Here is a 20,650-nt window from a genome sequence, read left to right as displayed (position 1 = left end):
ACTAAATAAGATGCCAGCATTCTATTTTGCATTTGTATTACTAGTTTAAATGGCAGGAGAGCAATGCTTCGTGGACAGCATTTGCATGGTTAATTGGAAGCAATGAAAACTTTCAATCCAGTTTAAAAAAGGAAAATAGCTGAATTTCAATATAAACTTTTAGTTTTTATTTGTTTGTGTCTCATTTTCCCCCCAAAACTGCTTTCTCTGTGCTTCCTGTCAAATTTGAACTAGTGGCTGTTTTCCTCTTCTGCGATGAATTAGCTACAGCTCTACTGCAGATTGTTCCACACAGGCTCTGTTTACAAACAATGTGTTTAAGAAACACCTGTTACTTTGCTTTTATATTCTTTGTGTAACTTAGAAATTTTTATAAATACAATATACAGCTAAATTCATTAAACAGGAATTTTATAAGGTAATTCTGTCCAGCTCAGATGACACCCAAGGCAAGAAAATCTAAATAAAAAATCAATTTGAAGGCAGTCTAGAAAGCTAGGAGAGTAAAAAACCCAGACACAAAGAATACAAGGACACGATACTAATCATTAATTTTTTTTTTTAAGGATACTCTTGCTTTACTGAAGAGATTCATTATATATCACAGTATGTGATGAGCCAAAGCACACAGTGCTGCTCTCAACTACTGGCCAAATCCTAAATATTGCATTCAGATTTCAGAACTGAAAGCAGGCACAAGAGATGTAGAGAAACCACTTACTCTTCAGCAAGGAAGATCCACAGAAAACATGGCAGAATGGTTTGCACACTATTTTGCTATGCTGTTTACACTTTGATTTCCGTCAACATTCACAAAAATGGAATGTGAGTGCCAAGAACTTACTGTTTTTAGATAACCAGGAAATTTTGCTTCTGTTTACTTCAGAAGTACCACCACATGCACAGCAAGACTTTTTTATTAATACAATTGTGCTGGGAAATGAATATGTTCAACAGAGAATTGTAGTACAAAACAAGTAAACAGAAATTATCATATATTATCAATCTATATATTACAATAGAAGCAGGCTTTTTCCAGAAAGTACTAGAATTAAATGGAAGGTGATAAATTTAGAAGAAAAAAATCAGGAAGATAAATTTTTAAATAAAAAAAATAGTAACAAGGAGGTATGAATGAAAAGAGTGATAAAAATTATGCACATCTGTTAGTTTTGTGTATTTCTCTATCTTTGCTAATTATTTTTACTGTGTGAAACACACTATACTTTATTTGGGTCTTGTAATTTTATTTTGAGGTTCATATCTGAATGAAGAAACAAGACCTCATTTACTGAATTTAATTAGTAGTGCAAACTCCTGAAAGCTTACATAATGATGACATTTCTTTAAAATAACATGTAAGATAGAAAAACCCCAAACTTAAAATTTGTGCAATATTACAGCATAAGAACAAACTACCAGCACCAGCAGACAGATAGCTGTTCTTAATAAGAGTAATAGCAAGCTCTCAGAGAACACTTTGCTGAAAGAAACTTCCTGGGAAAATAATGAGGGAAAAAACCCAACCTTGCTTTCAAAGGAACAAGATTTCTTAAGCAGCACAATACAGCTCTGTTCATCTTGGTGCACTAACCATGCAACCAGGTGACTTCTGCAGCTCTAGTTTTTCCAGTGCTATATCATACATATGTCATAAAGTTAAGGACCATAAGCAAACTAAAAACTGGATGCCACTGCAGGCAGATTTTTATTCAGTAGTGCTGGAACATGAGCCAAGATCCAAGCTAAAGTTCATCTCTCCATCTTTGTCTTGACTATTTCCTCCTATTATATGTGAGAATCGTTCACACAGCCTCTGAAGTAAGTGTCTGAGCTCCTGTGGGGATTGTTCAAGGAACTGAAGTAATGCTATAAACTCCCCTAAATCCTGTCAAACAAAAGATAAGGCAGAAACCTTTTCTTTTCTCACAGAGTGACATTATTCAGGGACAGGAAGCAAAAGCTGAAATCTTTTTAAGGAAAAAAGAAAGTCAACATACAGTGATTAGTATTATAGAGCAAAGCTTATCTATGGCGATGCTGGTAATTCGTATAGAATAGATAATAAGGTATAGAGGTACAAAACTGCAATTAGTAAAAACCTTAAAAATTAGTTGTATTCACTATGAATGTAGTACAAAATGAAAGAAACCAACACCAACTCACTGAAAAAATTGCTGGTTTTGTAAAAGTCGCTTAATTATATTCATTGTACTCTAATATATCTTTGCAAGTCTTCTGCAGTTCCAGATGGTTTTTTAATTAACAACTCAGTCAAAACACTTCTCCAGCCTTCTACAATTAAACACATGAAATGATGGTGCTAGAAACCTGACAGTTTTAAAACAAAGATGCTCAGTATCAGTTTCTCACATGAGAAAATTTCTTCTGGCAACAAGGCTTTTAGTAAAGCCTGTTACTCCTACCTAGGCCTAATATCTTCTTTGAATGTTTTGTGAATTTGATTTTTGGTGGGAGCATTAGCTTTCAGGATTAATGAATACTGAACAAGAATGAGAAAACATTTCATCAGATTTAATACTGTAAGTCTGAATACCAAAGCAGTGGTCCTACATTTTCTTTCATTAAAGCAATGTATCATTTCTGCTTTGATAACAGAAGCAGTCAGCGCTTCTGGAGATCAAAGCAAATTACAAACACGCCTGCCAAGCTGAACATATGTAATTCTATATGTAATGCTGCATGCAATCTACATCCTGACTTGCAGCTAGACAAAGATCATCTTTATGTATTTATATGGCCTGTGCTAAGTATGGTGGTGTTCAGATTCTTGAGTTTTTACTTTAACACCACAGCACTATAACCAATAAATTTTACTTAACCGACTGATGTTCTGGTATGCAAGATATACAAATAAATTATTCCCTCTTAAAGTACATGAGCAAGTCACAGTGAGAATTTCAGAGTAACTGCAGATTCATCAAGTTTTAAATGCCAGGAAAAGTTTGAAGAATCCAGTCTGTCAACACTGAACAAGTTATGCATAATACTTACAGAAGTGTTGTGATAGGTCACTCAAACATGAAATATAGGCAAAATTTTTACACCTGATAATACTTCCAAGTGAACATCTCAGCATGTGTCTGATACAGGCTTCAAGTTCACTGTTATTTTTCCTTCAATAAAAAGGACACTTCCTAATTTTTCCTTACTGTAACAACGGAGAAAAATAGACTATCATCTGGAGAATTAGACTCAAGTAGACACTTTGCAGAGCTATATAATATATAACTCTATGTGTCTCTAGAGGTTAAAGATGAAACAAAAGGCCCTTTGAATACTGCACAATTACTCATAAGTTTTAGCTCCTACTATGTATGAAAGAAAACACACCTATTGTCTCTCTTAGCAAAATAAATACTTATTCTATCAGCTACAGGAAATAAATTAATTCTGTTACAATAATTAGGGTACAATTTTTAGGCAGAAGCAGTATGTAGGATTTAAAAGCAGTTATCTCACACAAGGAAGAAAAGGTAGTGAAGCTTACGCAGAAGTAGAAACTTGTACTTCAGGAAATCACACTTACTGGGGTGAAATAACTGGAAAGAAGTAACTATTTAGTATGTCAAGCCAACCAAAACTAAGATAATAAAGAAAAATTGGGAACTAATAAGGGAATGTCTCTCATCTAGAGTCAACTACCTAGGAGGTATGACTGTTTCTGGACCAAAGTGTCAATATTTTATCTTATTTTTTTTCAGACACATAGGCATGGTACAGGTAAGTGAAAAGAAAAGGATACACCCTGTGCTCAAACACCCTCCTGATGGCTGTACTTTTAAATAATACACCATAAATAAGCATAACAAACTAGTTAGAACACTTGATCATTTAAATTCACATGCAATCTTTAAAGCAGCCACTTACTCATCACTGTAACTACAAATTGCAACAAAAGTCAGCAGGTATGGAACCAGACATCTTGGAAAGCAAGCGGAAATTTTGATTGTTTTGTTGGGAGAAATCTAATCACAAATGTTCAAGAACTCAGAAACAGTGAACTTTTAAAACAACCCAACTATTTATTAGGAAAAATATTTAGAAAAGTAGTTACTAAAGAAAATCAGATGACACAGGTACCGAGGTAATAAAGTTACCTTACAACACACAAAAAAGATCTGTGTCATTAGTAGCCTGAAAACTTCTTTTTTTCATAATGCTTTGAAGATCCACATCTTGCAAGAGAGCTTTATCTCCAGGAATGAGAAAAGTACACACACATAATGACCTTTTTCTATGTCCTTTCTACTGTAACCACCTTACCATTGGGATTTTACATATGAATAAGGAAAAAAACCAATGTAATTCAATATCAACTTCTTAAAACAGTCATAACAAAAATTGAGTCTTTCCTGAAGGCGAGCCAAGGAAAAGAAAACTGCACTACTGGTACTTTTTTCAGCCGTTTATATCAAATATTCCTTTCAAAAAGGACTGCAAAGGAATAAACCTAGATGAGTTTTAGAGGCAAAAGAAAGGCACCCGAGAAAACTTTAAGAAAGGGTGATGGAGACCAAAAGATTCTAAAACCAGGCAGTATTCATGCAGAAATATCCTTGTCAATCTACAGGTTGAAAGACCCAGTCTCAAAGGCTGTAACAACATTATACAACATTGCATTACATTATAATGTAACAATATTATAGAACTAATTTAACAGCAAATGTAATATGGTTTCTGACACACTGAAACTTTTTAATGCCATTTATACAAAGGAATGTTAACTTCAGCTATCAACAAGTAATATATTCTGAATCTTGTATAAGCCACAATGTGAACGGTGCCAGAATATAAAGGAACCATGTATATATATGATGAGTCTAAATTGAGGGTGGCCACCTTCCACATGCTCAAGGACCCTTTTATTCCCAATTACAGCTGAAGGTAAAATCAATACAACCATATTTCTACGTGGCTAGTCCTGTTAGACTCAACAAGCACTCACACCCCCACCTTCTGCCCCAGCAGCAAGCACAGGTCTGTGCCATCACTTGAGGTGACCCCCTGAGCACCCAGCACTCCCCATAGCCCATGAGCTGTCAGCACATCCTCTGTGGTCTTCCTTGCTTACAACAGAGGATGGCCAAATTTTGCTCTGCCCTTAAAGTCAACATGAAACAGTTCCCCAGATAGTCCCACAATGAATGTTATCTCCAGACTGTGGTATTTTGGGGAAAGGGAAAATGAGACAAAATATACAAGCATAGTTTTCTTCCTTTCCAAAGACTATCTTTCTGTGGTGGTGGCTTCTAATGCATGCATACCAGTTTTCTAAAGCTAGTGCCACAACTGAAAGGTGATATATAACCAAGAAGATCATCTTCCTCTAAAAATATACCCTGCCACTTGAATACTGCCTACTTCTGGAAAAAAAAGACTGAAAGATCTTAAGGTGACTACATAGAGCATTCTGATTTCAGAGGGACTGTCTGAGTTTGCTCGGCCAGAGGAGTTCAAATTACGAAAGTAGCTGCTATCTGAATCACATAGTCAATGTCAAGGTGCAAAAAGCAGCACTAAAATAATATTTGACTCCATTTGATATACTTACCAAACCTGCAATGGGGGTCGGCAGTCTATTGATCTTTTTTACCAATCCTGGCTTTATCGCATTCAGCAACCTGTTATGAAAAAGGAGTATTTTATGAGTGGTAAGTCACAAAATCCAAATTATCAAGCATTTTCTCCCAGCACATAAGGATTTCAGTTTGAATGAAAAAAAAGAATCTCGCCTTTTTCCCTTCTGAAAACATCCATGGATACCCAAATTCCATCACTGAAAAGAAGAAAGACTGGGATGAATATCCACAGCACAGTAACTCAACAGAATTTATTTTAAATTCTAAATTGATCTAGACCACATCAGTGACCCAGAGAGATTCTGGGTGAATTTTGTCACATCGGTCTGCCTTACCTGTGTACAGGCAGACCATGCCTGGAAAGGCCTGAGAGCAGAAACCCAGAAGGAGTCCAGATCTGGCACTTTCTGCATTGCAGAAAAGTGAGAAAGGACGTACACTTTATGGGTGGCCTGTCTGTTTTTTTCATCTTGAAATTAAATGCCATCTCTCCATATATTGTGTTGAATGGAGAGTCCAATAAATCTCAAATCAGAGAAGACAAATTAAAAGGGAATCTGTAAGCCCTCTGTCTCATGAAAATACTATTAGGCCAGTGATATCAAAGTTGAATACTGTTCAGTGTCCAAAGATTAGCAACCCCCCAAATCCAAGTTCCTCACCACCCATGAGCATGCAATGAGATGTGCTGACATGGCTCATTGTTAGAATACTCAAAAAAATTACCAAGCCTCTAAAAGTGGGAAATTTTAATTGTAAAATCCTGTTGCAACAAACACTGTCTTCACCACTCTCCCCACAAGAAAAAATCGTAATTTCTTTTATCCAAAGAAAAATTCAACCAGTTCAATCCACTGGGAAGAAAATCATCAGGTGAAGATATGGACTTAAAATTCAAGATCTTTGAAGAGAAAAAATGATGTCTGCTTAAATTTAAAACTCCCTGAAAATTAGAATAGCTCTATGGAAGAGAGGAACCTCAATTTGAGCTGACATGGTCTCCAAGACCAGACTACTCTGTCAGCATACTGTGGTGGCAAAATTATCCATATTTAATATTTGAGAGGTCTGGCTGAGAATTTTATCAAGATGAAAAGAATATTCCTTTCAACTAAAACCTAACAGTCTGTGATGATTTCCAGTTCCCTACTTCTGAGTTAGGATAACAGGCTGTGTGACACTGCTCAAAGCTCCACCAGGAGCCATCTCTCCATAGTGGCGCATTATTTGTTGCTTTATTCATTAGGGCTGTGGCAATTTGCAAGCTCATGAAGGTGTTCATCCCTCCTGGAGTGAACATCTGGCTTTGTGAACATTGAAATTATCACTTTTCCTCACCTCTTTCCTTTTGTGTCTCCCTTGAGCAGTATATAGGTTGGGTTTCTGCAAACACTTAGGACAGGGAAGCAGAGTGGGAGATGCTAGTCTCAGTTTTCTATGATCATAGTTAGTAAAGCTTCTGTTCTACTTGTCCTAAATTGTACACATATTATTACACTCTTGAAGTTCCCACATCTCCAACATCATCATGTATTGGGAGTAGCATCAAAACCAATATGAACAATACTTTTGGGAGTTGGGGATATTTTTTTAATATCCTTGAAGTTAAAAACTCCATAGCCCAAGCTCATACAAACTGAGGTAGAATCTAACATCCTAAAAACAAATTAATTAATATACTTCTATTTACAAAAAAATCACTTTTCTCCATTAGATGAAGAGAACAGCAATAAATGCCTATCTTCTGGAACCAGTATTTTATTTCAGAGATGGAAAAGAAAATTACTTCTTTTCCCTCCAAAAGATACTATGGTACTTTTTAACCTTACACAGCAGCAACTTTGTAAAACTACTATTTTCCATTTAGCTGCTACACCAGGCAATTTAAGACATCTTTTTTTTTTGCCAGAGAACTTCTTTCCAAATATTGTAGCTCTCTTGTGATTTCACTCCTCAGTCTGCCTATTCTGTCTCAGGAAAAAAAGAATATATTAGCTAAAGCATCCCATTTTCTTTATTACTCAAATGTGAATGCGTCAGCACTATAACAAATATTGCAGGTGCAGATTAAAAGTCATAGGCAATAACAGAAGGCAAAATAAAGAGTTTTTATTAGAAACCTCTAATGCCAAAACCCATTCTAAATAAATCTTCAAAATGGCTTGTACAGAATTTCCTGTGAAATACAGGAATAGGATAAATTGAAAGGAAGGTAAGAAGCAGGGAACAAACAACATTTTAGGTCATCATTTGGAGGATGAAGAGAGAGGAAATGGAAGATGGAAAACTCTGAGGAAGAAATTAAAATTATTATTAAAAAGTTTGTCGCCTGTTGGAAACATTTCTAAGCAGTCTGGCACCAAATCCCCTAGGACTTGCTTGCTGCAGAATATGTCAAAAGGAGGTTTCTTCCAGAGCAGACCAACTGCTTCTGAGTTATTGCCTCATCTAGAGCAACAATCCAGATGCCAACACACTGAGTGGTTTAAGCTTGCCCTGCTACGAAGCCAGCTGAAAAGTCATGCTGTTTGTGCAGTGTCTCAATGGTTGCCTTCACTCTCACAGTTACTGTCCATCACCACTTCTCAAAAATCCACTAACTATACCACTTCTGACATAGACCTGTATACACAAACGAAATTTTCTGTGCCAATTTAAACTTTCATAGAGCACATGTCTTAATATGTAAAGTTTTATCAGCTCTGGTAGGTTTCTGTTGAAATACTGGGCAAACAAGACCGATCACCATTTTGCACTGGGGACCTGGCACAAGATCCTCGGCCATGGCCCAAGGGAAAGACTCTGCAGGTGAGAAAAAACACTAACCCACACTTTCTCCTAGAAGCCCCTGACAACTGCAGTCCCACATTTTCTTGCCCCACCAATCCTAAACAAAGGACTTGGCTGCCCTGGGCCTCCTGTCCCCAGCCATGTCCTAGCCTAAAGAGTTTTCAGGAGAGAAAACCTGCAGCACGTCTTCCTCTGGCAGCCCCAACTGCAGCTGCATCTGCAACTCCAGCCTGTGCTCTCTCCCCCAGCCCTAATCCCAATCCTTGGCTCATTTTCAGTGATCCCAAGAATCCCACCAAACACCCAAGAGACAATAACCCAAACTAAGAATTTTCAGGCTCCATCCACAAAACCTGAGACTCTACATACACACGTGACCTATTGCTCAGACCCTTCAAGCTCTCTGTGGGGATTTCTGCCCACACCCCTAGCATTTATGCAACTGTCCTGAGTCAGAAAAATCATCTGTTTTTCTCAAAGTTCTCTTGTAATTTTCAGTCCAACATAGAGTAATCAAGGTTGGAAAAGACCTCAAAGAGCACCAAGTCCAACTGTTAACCCAGCACTGCTGGGGGTGGTAACTCAATCACTTTCCTGGGCAGACTGTTCCAATTCCTTACAACCCTTTCAGTGAGAAACTTTTTTCTAATATCCAATGTAAATCTCCCGTGGAACAGCCAGACACTCATCCTCCCTTCTCCCCTGTGCCAGGGGCTGGCTTGGACTCTTCAGTAGCTACATATTAAATGAAGCACAGTAAGACACTGAATACAAGCTAAAACTTTAGACCAGTCTTACCTTATGGAAACAAAAGAGCATGATGGAGGTGGAAAGCTGCTCTAGTCCCATGCATAGGGAGAAGCTAGGTCACTTCCTTCCTCTGATAAAAAACAGCTCTCATAGGTATGGGAAGAATCAATTGCTCTACTCATGCTGTCCCCAAGGCTTGGCATTCCAGGAGATAAGGTATCTCCAGAGCTGGACAGACAAGCTGAAATCAGTGCTAGCCACTGTGTGACTAACTTATTAGACCTTCCTGGGGTTTTTTATCATGAGTTAAGAATTTGAAAAAACTTCTGCGAGGAAGAGAAGGCGTTTCAGGCAACAGTTGATAAAAGATCTAATGAAAAGCACCAATAAACTGCCCATGAAATTCTTGCAAGAAAGCGTCAGTTAAGAAAATATTCGGAGGATGGCTGCCAAAACCCAGCCTCCAAAAAGACCTCGATTCTAGGAGGAAATGGAGAGAAGCATTTCCAGAAAATAAACTTCAGAAACAAAGAAAGATTGAAGTGATGTGCGTTCACAGATCAATCCAGGCTGCAGGGAGAGATATCCAACAGAACTCTTTGGTCAAGCAACAGATCATATTCCTAAAAAGAAGAGCTGACTAATGATCTGATCTGAAAGCAAAAGGGAATTTCATATTTGAGAATTCAGTAAATTCCATCCACAGTAAACCTTCACAGAGACATTTCTCTCTTCAAATTAAGTTTTACAGACTTACATTCAAACAAGCAGTCTTTCAGCGCTTGATAATTATTAGCCTAGGCAGCTTCAGTATCCACATATTTTTAACTCATGCTCTAGTGGCAGCTCCAAAATGTCCCCAAATATTTGAAAAGGACAGAAAAATCCACTACTAGTCTTAAAGATGAACAAACCACCTTGAAACAGTGAACAATGAAAAGTAAAAATATTTTGTTGCAAAAGACATGGCTAAGGAATTTCAAAATATAAACATGTTCCTGGGGTCACAAAAATATTTTTGGGAAAACATTCTTGAGTAATTGCTAATGATGCCCCTGACATCATTTGTTTAGAATCAGATGAACAAGGTGCTTTTTTAACAAGCAGGACAGAACTGACTTTGCCTTATACCAGTCTAATCCGTAAAACTGAATAAAGACCTATGCAAATATGTAGTATTGAGAAAACAATATTCCAAACACAGGACTGCATGAGTCTTGCTCTGCCAAAAACTGAAAATATGAACAAAATAGAGGCCTTGCAAACAGCTCAAGAAAGGCAACAGGGAAGATTGTAAGTAACTTCACAAATTTATACAGATTTATTTACACAGATTTATTTATTTATACAGAACCTACAATCATGACTGATGATGAGAAGAGCACCTCATGCACCTATAAATTTACAATTCATGCACAGTTTTTACACTGAGGAGCAATGGCCATGGATATGCTTTCTAAAACTGTTAAGTATACTTCCTTAAACATACACTCTTGAAAAACTTCTCACAGGATTACCTTGCCTTGCATTTGAGCAACACTCCTTTCAAGTGGGTCATTGTTCCACAGTCTCCTGCCCTGTCAATTACCAAGTATCAGTGAAATTATTTAGTCTGCTAAAGTGCATTTTTTAAAAAGCATAAATACAAAGACACGTCATTCTGTCTATACTCAAGGATGCCACTCTCTGGCTATTGCCCTCATCATGGGCTTAGCATTAGGGTTAGCATGTTACTTTTGGCCCCTCACCTAAACCATATTATTAAATAGCTCTTCATTATGAAACTATAATAAAACTTACAGATTAAGGACTCTATATTGATATAAATCTGTTTCAAATGTCCTCACATGAACCTAAATCTTAATGCTTAATGAGCCTTGGGGCCCATCTCTCAAACCTGGAGACATGCCAAATTCATGATACAGATAATGTTTTGGCTTTACAGCACAGAGCCTGAAAACCACATGAGAACATCAATTCCTTCTCACCTCAAAGCATGGGTAACATTCAAAACTTAAAATATTCCTATAAAACTCAAATACCTTCTTAGTTTCCAAGAATAGGAAAGTCAAGCAAAATATTAATTAAGCATAAGGGCTGGGCATCTACTGACTTCTCCACTGTTCACTACACAGCCAAGTGCTGAACTGAGGCCCATAGCACTAACAGACAATTATAATGATGTATCTGAAAAATCCAATAATCTACAAAGACTATTTGTTTTCCCCTACCAGATGACATAAGTGACATTAACTTGCAAGAATAACAATTGTAACCCTATATAGACAGCAAAGGCTGTTCTTCATACCTCACAGTATCACTGAGTCAGAGCACAAAAGTTTTATTATTCCACAGCATTACATTCGTACTGATCTGGCACATAGCCAGCCCTTGCTGAAAATTGCGTTCATGCCAGCCCAAAGCTTGGTCAGATGCACTAGAACCAGGATGCACATCCGAAGAGACTGCTCTTTGAGAAAATGCAGCTCATTCATCACCAACAACATGAAGAACACAAGCTAAGGGGATTTCTTACTTATGGAATAAAATCATTCTCATGACAGGATAAATGATAAATTCCATTAAGTAATTCTTGGTTATAATCACTTTCTGTTCGCTCAGATTTGTAGCCACTCTTCACATTTTTGTTAAACGCTATTAAAATAATCTATGTGCATGACTAATTTCTCATCTTTTTTATTTAAAAGTAAAATCTAAAAAAATTCTCATTTAAGGGCACGTATTCCAAGTATGCACAGCAGAAGAGAACTGCCTTTCCTATATATTGTCCTACAGGAGAAAAAGTGTAAAACTTTTTCTTTAGTTCACTGTACGTATGCAATTTTACCAAGATTACTTAAAAACAATAAAACATCTTTGTATCCTCTCTTGCAAAAAACAAGAAAAAAGTTACAGAATCAAAGAGTCCCGGTTTCAAAGAATAAGTGTAGTTTGTGAACATTTTACTAACTTCCATAACGCCATGTGCATTAATAGATAAAATAACTGTCTCTAAAAAACAAAGGCGGCCTTGGAAAAGTGCCCGTAAGTTGGTATTCAGGAGTGCCCAGGAAAGTGACATCCATCTTTAACACATACAGTTAGTCCTCTTTCACTTTTATATGTGTATGCCATTACTTCTCGAGATATGCACTTAAATATTTGTAAGATCTTTCATACTTGAGAAAAATCAGATTTATTATGCCTGCATGTACTGCTATTAATTGATTTTAATACTTATGTAAACCAGACATGCAGCTAAATTATTCTACATACAGAACTCAAGGTATTACACACAATCATGACGTTGTTGCACTCTACTGCAAAGCCAAATAATTTCTTCTAGTATCAAACTGGATTCAGTTTTAGTTCACTGTTTAAGGTCTTTTGCCCAGGATCCATATCTCAGTTGTTGTTGTTATTCTTCATTATGGTCTGATCCTGTTCCTGACATTAGAATCTCATTACTACTAATACAAACTTTCAGGCTGATTGGCTTGCTTGATTCCAGAGAAAACTTTAGAGAAAATAAGGTCCCAATTTCATGTCAGAAGTTCTTAGAGATACATTGGATATAGATCCTGTTTGGATAATCATATCAAAGCAAGCAATTAACTCATATTTTTCAAGTCTCACATCCTTACAGAGACCTCTTTAACTACTGAACACCCAACATGAAGAAAGGAATCCGGGAGTAGCAGAACTCGACAAGAGGGGATGGGCAGCAGGGAGAAGGGCAAAAAAATTGAAAATATATTTGCAAGGATGTTAGAACAGTAACAACTTGACTTCCATACCTGCTGTTTCAAAAAAAATGCAGCAGAACCACCCAAACCAGCAGGACAGACAGAGAGACAGGATATGCATTTTTTGGCAATCAACCTTCATTCAGATGCCTGAATCCATAGAATAGGAACACCTAAACATTGCAACAACCAGATCTAATTTATTTCTGATTAATCCTCTAGCTTCTTATGATATCTGGGTCAAACCTAAACATTAAATCTATGCAACAAGGGAGGAAAAAAAATTGAACATGTGCTGGAGCAGCAATCGGGGAATTCCAGAGGTACTTCCTGTTACTGGTGCTGTATTCCTGCATCATATAGCTTTCTACCATGACCCCAGGAAGGCACATTTGCCCACCCATGCAGAAACTCTTTAGTCTTTTCATAAGAGAATTTAATTCACAAAGCATGAACAGAGCAAGAACTGCCTCTGCCTATATAGCTATTATATCCCTGCTGAAATCACCATCTGCACTGATGTCAGACAGCTATGCTAAAAAAACATGAACTCATTTCAGACAAACAGAAGTCGTAGTCACTGGCTTCTCAGCACAGCTGGGTGAACAATTAGAGTCACCACTGTCTGGGCAACTGCACAAATGGGCTTTCAAACAGCCAGAGAGAAGAAAGGGCTTGTGTTGCTCTCATCTGTTGACTTGTTGCTTTATGGCATCCTGCATTGTTAAAATATGCCCCTCAGCCCCTCAGTGCATCAAGCTATAAAGTTTGTACTGGGGCCAGATCAAAATGCCAGCCACCACACAAACACTACCAGAGGGGCAGGTGCAAGGCTTGTATGCTCCTGTGGCAAGCATAGACATCCAGACTGCTCCTCTAGTCAGGATGGTGCTCCTCAACACATTCATCCCAAGCGCTTGAGGTTTTGGCATAGAACAGTTGCATTGGTTTTCATTTATTAAAATATGTGGATTGTTGCTCGATGTGAATGAATCATTTATAAGCAGGGTAGTGATGTCTGCTTGTGTCTGTAGGCTGTCTAGGACTTTGAGATTGGGATCAAGTGGAGGCGGGTCTGGCATTACTGTGTATAAGGGTCAAACAATCCTGCTATAGACAGAGACAGAGATTCCCCCTACATTCTTTTGCACAGACCAGTCTCTTTGGGGAATGGACTCTGGCATGGTAACTTCCCCATTTCCTTCTTCAAAACACCTGCAAAGCCAGAAGTTAACTTGAGATATGTTTGGGACATTCAAGGCATGCTGACTGTATCCCCGCTCCTGACAGCAGTTTCCAGTCCTCTAGCTGCTTGGATCCTTCAGAGCCCAAGCTCGCTTTCAGTCTTCCTCACAAAATGCAGCAGGTGAGGAAAACTCTGAACCAGTCACATGGAAGTTAAGCACAGCTATTCCAGATTCACAGGGACATCACCCACACAAGTGTCTGGCTATGAGTTGCCAGTTAATGCTACTTGCAGTGAGTATTGTCCTGTGGATAAAAACAGAGATAACTTTGCTTTTCCCTAAAACTTCAACAAATCAGATAAAACCTGTCCGAAACAGTGAGTTCTTCCATCTTCAGAAACCAAGACAGCTATACTTTGTTTCTTGTCTTATGAAGTTGTCAGGGACTTATATCAGGTTTTCATCTACTTGTTGAGGTCAGCTGCAATGTGAGCACAAGAGACTGGACAGGAGTTAAGAGAAAGTTTGCATACCACCACATTTTTTCATTAGGTACCCTGGTAAATTTCCGATAAGTCACAAAAAACCTGTCTAGGAAGACAATATTGCTCGTGGCAGCTTTACAGTGCTTCTTCAATGAGCAATAGATAAAAAAACTAACTCTCAGTGTTTCACTTGCCAGAGTACTTTTTGAAGATATTCTAGAAGTTCTCAGTGTTAGACCCAAAAATGTCTATTGAGTTCCCTGCTTTACAGTGGACTTGGAACCAGTAAGGACTACATTTCTACTGCTGGTGCTATAGTTTGTCATCAACAAACTTAAAAGCTTAAAGGCTGATTTGATGGCTTTCTTATTAATGCTCTGTAGCCTGATAGAGTTTTACCCACTAGCTACAGCTTGCTAACCAAGAGCAGGATGCAATACAAATTTCATGGCTTTTAAGATTTGAGGCTGAGGAGACAGGTTCCTTCAGGCTGATTTGTACTGATCCACAAGTGGAAAATGAGGACAAGCAATTTGCCCAATATCACAGAACAGTTATATAGTATAACCACATTGACCTGGTTATTACTGGAGCTCACAACCTTCTAAGAAATACATATTTAGTAGTCTCATTAGCAAAACATTAGTTAGTTAAGTCTTCCATCTTAAAGATTTACAGCATTTAAATCAGACTACCTCTGCTTACTTGCAGATAAGATTACAATCTAATCTTGAAATACACAGCCCTTGCTTTTCATGCAACACAATTCAACCTTAACATTTAAAGAACACTGTGAAGTGATTCAGCACACAGCACTTCCCTTCAGCACACAGAAGAGAGAGATTTTGTGCAAGGCAGACCTTAAATACAGAGGGTATGCTCCTTCTGAGTTACACAATTTCTGATCAACAATAACAACTACTTCCCTCCTCCCAAAGCCACTCCTCAGCAAAGACACGCAACTACAATCAAAATAGATCACATCATTTCCTTTCTATTTTTTCACCTTTAAAAGCTAAAGTTCAAGCTGTCTGATTAATGACACCAGTGAGACATATAACAGCATTTACACAAGTAGGTTTCGGATCTATGGTGAGCTACCTAGAGCTGAGTTACAGGATATTAGCTCAACTCTACTGCTGAAAACAGCTTTCAAGTTCCAGTACCTGGAATAGTACAAAACTTTACCAATAGCTGCAAGTGTCCAGCTACACATCCCAGGAGATCTCCTTTTTAAGTATGGATTCAGTTCTGCACAAGCTTCATCATTCTGGTGTGCAAAGACAGGTTTTATCAACTTCAGTGACAATTCTGTATATCCAGGGGAAGAAATTGGTCCATACATGCAATTCAGATCAGCAGATTCTCCTAAATACCTGACAACCTGATTTTCAAAGGACTAAGGGCATTAGGGCACATTTCCAAATTGCTCTTAGAAGCACCAGCTTTCTCACCAGCTTTGGCAACCTATAACACAGTTTTGGAAGACTCTTCCTAAAAGCTAGGCATTAGAAATATAGAGAGAAACATGCAAAAGCTAACTTGTGCCTGTCATCCAAAAATTACAAAACACGTCATTGAAACACATCTTTAGGCAAAATATAGAGGATGCCTAACCTTTACAGAAACTATTAAAGCAGCTGTATATTGATGGTATTCAGATGGCTAACTCCTGACAGCACTCAGACTTGGAGTTGGTTCAAAACGCCTCATTGTAGCAGAGACGTCCACAGGCAGGTGTGGAACACTGTTTGCCAATCTGTGGTTAATGGCGTTAAATAAAAGGAAACCAAAAAACAAACATAATTTAATTTTTTTTTACATAACTCGGCTAAGGAGCTAGGGTGGAGTGAGAGAAGCACTTCGTAAAGCCTGGTTTTTTTAAGCCACATTTCAACCCTCACCATAGCAATAGCTTTGTCACTGAAATGATACTGCAGTGAAATACCACTGTGCACCATATTAAAACTCAAAAGGAAATCAACAATGGACATACTAGCTAAGGTTGTGTTCTACTTTAGTCAAGAATGTATTTCAAGGCTCAAAACTGTAAGCATTACTTACTCACACAGAAGAATGCCGTTTTCTAATCCAGAACGAAAATCTTTCTCACCAAAACTTCTCCCGGTCACTTGCTGTAAGAGTAGAGAGAAACAAATGAGTGCCATCTATTAGAAAGTGAGCTTTACAAGTGCAACTCATAATATTCAGTTAGAGCATCTGCTGTGTAAGGAACATTTGAGCTTTGCAGGCCTTGCAAAGGACTAAGTCATGTCCATTTCTCCTTCCCATTTCATCAAACTATTTAACATATAGGACAAATTATTTGCTCCAGCCAGTGAAATTGCAGATTATAAAAGAACAGTTTTCTAGCAGTAAAAACCAAAAATGACAAAACAAAATCTACAATGTAATCTTCAGCATAATTTAGAAGTTCTATTTTGTAGTGCTTTGAAATTTAAAACTATTGTATTTAGACAAACTATGTGTTTTTATTGCTTTTTTTGCATCGCATTAAACATTTTGTACTGGCCTTGAGCTTTAGTCCTTAACTTACCATCTTTATAGAATAAGCAAATACAATTGAAAGAACTGGCATGAGTTGTAGCCCTTCAGACACATGCCTCAATAATCATGGTCATATTAAAAGATACCACATCAGCAATTCAACCATGAGTGTTAAGAGAATACAAACTCAGTGGAAGCTAAGGGTCCCCCCAGGTACACTCAGACCAGGAGGTACACTTTGCCTCACAAGCTCTTAAGCCAGTCTTGCTGCTTAGGGATGGACCATCTAGAAACCTTTCAGGAATGCCAATCTTGCCTAAGGGCTCTGGATGCTACAAGCATGAGTGGACCCTCATTTTTGACTCACTACTATATAGAGAATGTCTTGCCATTCATCCTCCTATCATTCTCAACAGATGATATGTTCAGTTAAAAGTAAAAAATACTTTTTATTATCATAACAAAAGATATAAAAATAGTTACTATGTTTAGAAAGCACTGAACAGAAACAATACAAAGAAAAAAAACGTTTTAATTGTCCTACAGGAGGTCTTCTCTTTACTCGGGCAAAACATTTACCGGATGCTTATAGAGTTCTCATTGGCTTGCATCCAGTCTTTCAGCAAGACCTTTTCTCTGTGTGTTGCTTCCACCATAGAGAACGGTGACTTGGGGACACATCTGTCATTATGTCCCTGTTTTCTCCTTGCTATTATATGCAGATATAAGACCCTTCCCCTCCTAGTTTCCTGTCATAAAGACAGCAGTTTATAAAAACTGACAAGTTTGGCACTGTCCCACAGGATTAGCAAATGCGTCAGTTTCAGAAATGCTGGTTATAGCTGTGCAGTCTTGGACAGAGAGCAACACTTTTTAAATTGAAATGCAAATGCAAAGCCTAAAATCTCATCCTTCCTTAAATTATATACATATTGTTTTGTTCAACGTGAAGGAAGTTCTTCTATACTCTGAAAAATGTATCATAAGGGCGTCTGTGGAGAATCATATCTTATGCAAATGCATAAAGTAGAACAAGGCACTGTGTTGCATTCATATCTCTGAAGAAACCACATGTAATTTGTGGTAAATGACCTTTAACCATTTAAACTATATCTAGCCATAGTAAATCATCTCTAATCTTGATCTGCTGGGACACGGGGAAATTATGACAATAAACCATTAGCATTTAGGATGAATTGTAGGTGGAACATATCAAAACTGAATTTTGTTTCATTCACAAGATACAGGACAGAAAAGAGTAGGAAGGGCTACTTCATAGCAGCCTGACTCCAAGTGATTTTTTTCATCCATGAAAAAATTAAAGAAAAATTACAGTCATCCTATTTTACTCCTCAACACCAAATGTCCCAGACATGGAGCTTTCTTATGCCTTTGTTGAAGACCCTCATTTAGCAGGGAGCAGTACTGAAACTGTTACCACAATTCAGGTAGGAATCTACCTGCCAAAAGCTGTCACATGAGTATTGCTGTTATTACTGATGATGCAGGAAGGTTTTATACATAACTTCTGTCTGCACAAATAAAATCATGAAATACAGATGCACAGCTGGTACATGAATTCATCCAGTGAGAGGTACAACACGCACTGACAGGAGGTGAGGAAAGACAGGAAGGTCCAGGAACAGTGCATGTCTGTTTGAAAAGGAACTGAAAGTAAATGAGGCATGGCAAGGTTTATGCCTGTTCTAGATGATGCAGCTGCAGAGGGAAAACATTAATCACCTGCAAGTCTCCTGATTTAGTCAATTAAAACGTAAAAACAGTTCAACAGAGAAAGGCTAGAAACTAAAAATAAGCACGAAGATGACATTATAAATGACAAAGATAAACTCAAAATGGACTGAGAGAAGCAAGAAGGTGGATCCACCTTCTCCAGAGGAAATGAGAGCTCAGTTGCTTGGCGCACACATGTACATACATCTCCCTCTCTGCAGGGGCCACTTTGGGCCATGCCTTCATGCACAACTACTGCAGGCCCACAGGCCAACCTGGTGCACATTGCTGAGATATCCTCTGCTCAGCACACCCAGAGCAGGAGGAGACAAAGGGACTTTAAGCAAAAGGATTGGCGCTCTTATATTTGCACACAAAGAATCTCTCAGCAAAATGCATACTTTACCCAAACTCCAGCAAAAATAAAAAGTTCTTACTGTTCTTACTAGCTTATCTTCCATCTCAGGAAATAAAAGCCTACAGTTTGCTGGATGAAACTCTGAAATCACTGACAAACAAGGACTAAAGGACAGCATTTGCAGTGCTTCTACTGAGCTTCACTGGAAAAAAGGAAATTGTTCACCTGAAACCAAGTACAGAAAACTGCAAAATGTAAGAATAAATCTTTAGCCCATCAGCTTTCACAGTACAGAGAACTGGTGTTCAGAACTGAACCTGCACAAAAGCAGCCATGAACAGATGCAAGACACTCTCTATCCTGGACTGCTGTCTTCAGGAAAGGAAAAAAGTACAGTAACACCAAAAGCCAAGATGTTAACTGAGAGAACTTTTGAGAACTGGCCTTTCTTTACAAGGCCTGGTTTCCAGACTGCCACATCTTACATGCTTTGGAGACACAACTCCATCTTGCACTCTTCCCACCTCACTGGTACTGACCAGTGCACTTAGACAGTGCAGGAGGAAGTAGGATGGATGGAAGAATTCTCTATCCACTCTGCAATGGCAGCATAGTGTAATTCTTGCAGTGCCAGGGTGCCAAAGTTAGAACAAAGTACCTTAAAGACAAAACACACACTGCATCTTTGCTAATGATTAGCAGAACAGCCTCTGACTTCTCTAATAAGTTCAATAAAGCTGAGTGGAAAAAAGTTGCATTTCCCTGTCATACTGGAAATTAAAAATAGAGAACAGAAGCAAAACAGTATCATTTATTGCTGTTTGCTTCATTTATGTGAGGAGGCCTTTTTATTCATCATCTGGATGATATTTTCTTCTCTGTAAAAAGCTACAAGTGTCGCAACCAAGGCAATTATTTGAGTGCCGGGTGCATTTCTCAGTTTCCCTGTCACTTAAGAGCAGAATATGAACCTAAAATGAGTAATCTAAGTTTTTAATGGCAACAGCTTTAATACATATCTGCATACAGTAACACTCGGTATATATTGTATTTTTGTTGATTAACTCTTTTGTTCTTTGGAGTTACACATGCTATGAAATTTATATCATCAAGGATGGCTGTCTTCCAGCCACTAACCATTGCCATATTGTACGATTTTATTTTCCCAAAGCTTCAGTTGTTATTGTTTTCCTTGCATTTTATATTGCTGCTGGTGCTTCCTGAGATGGAGCTTGCAAAGCCTCTCATGTCTAAACAGCTTGGGGGCATGAAAAAGAAAAGGTGACAAATTAGTGAACAGGTGCTGGCCCCAGGTGAAATTTATCTAGGCAAACAAGATATAAGTAGTTGAATAAACAATTGGTCATCCGGGATAGCACACTGAAAATACTTAGTTTCATTTTCTATGGGCACATCTAAAGATGCCATGTTATGCAGTGAAAAAGATTAGAGACACAGCAAAAAGAGGTCTTTGTTTCTCATTACACGT

At 38.0% G+C, this 20,650-nt stretch overlaps 1 protein-coding gene across 1 annotated transcript in view; it reads right to left on the bottom strand.

The window, feature by feature from the left end:
- Nucleotides 1–20,650, bottom strand: part of LIMCH1 (LIM and calponin homology domains 1) — a 173,113-nt gene that overhangs the window by 91,749 nt on the left and 60,714 nt on the right. Inside the window, exons 2-3 of the mRNA XM_088163311.1 lie at nucleotides 16,626–16,696; nucleotides 5,576–5,645 (exon numbers count right to left, since the gene is read on the bottom strand). Of these exons, the coding sequence (XP_088019437.1) occupies nucleotides 5,576–5,645; nucleotides 16,626–16,696 (141 nt within the window). The remainder of the gene's footprint in view (nucleotides 1–5,575; nucleotides 5,646–16,625; nucleotides 16,697–20,650) is intronic.

This window comes from Sturnus vulgaris, chromosome 4 (genome assembly GCF_052056855.1).
Source record: "Sturnus vulgaris isolate bStuVul1 chromosome 4, bStuVul1.hap1, whole genome shotgun sequence".
Lineage (NCBI taxonomy): Eukaryota > Metazoa > Chordata > Aves > Passeriformes > Sturnidae > Sturnus > Sturnus vulgaris.
The sequence above is the reverse complement of the archived record's forward strand: the minus strand, read 5'-3'. Positions and strand labels throughout refer to the sequence as shown.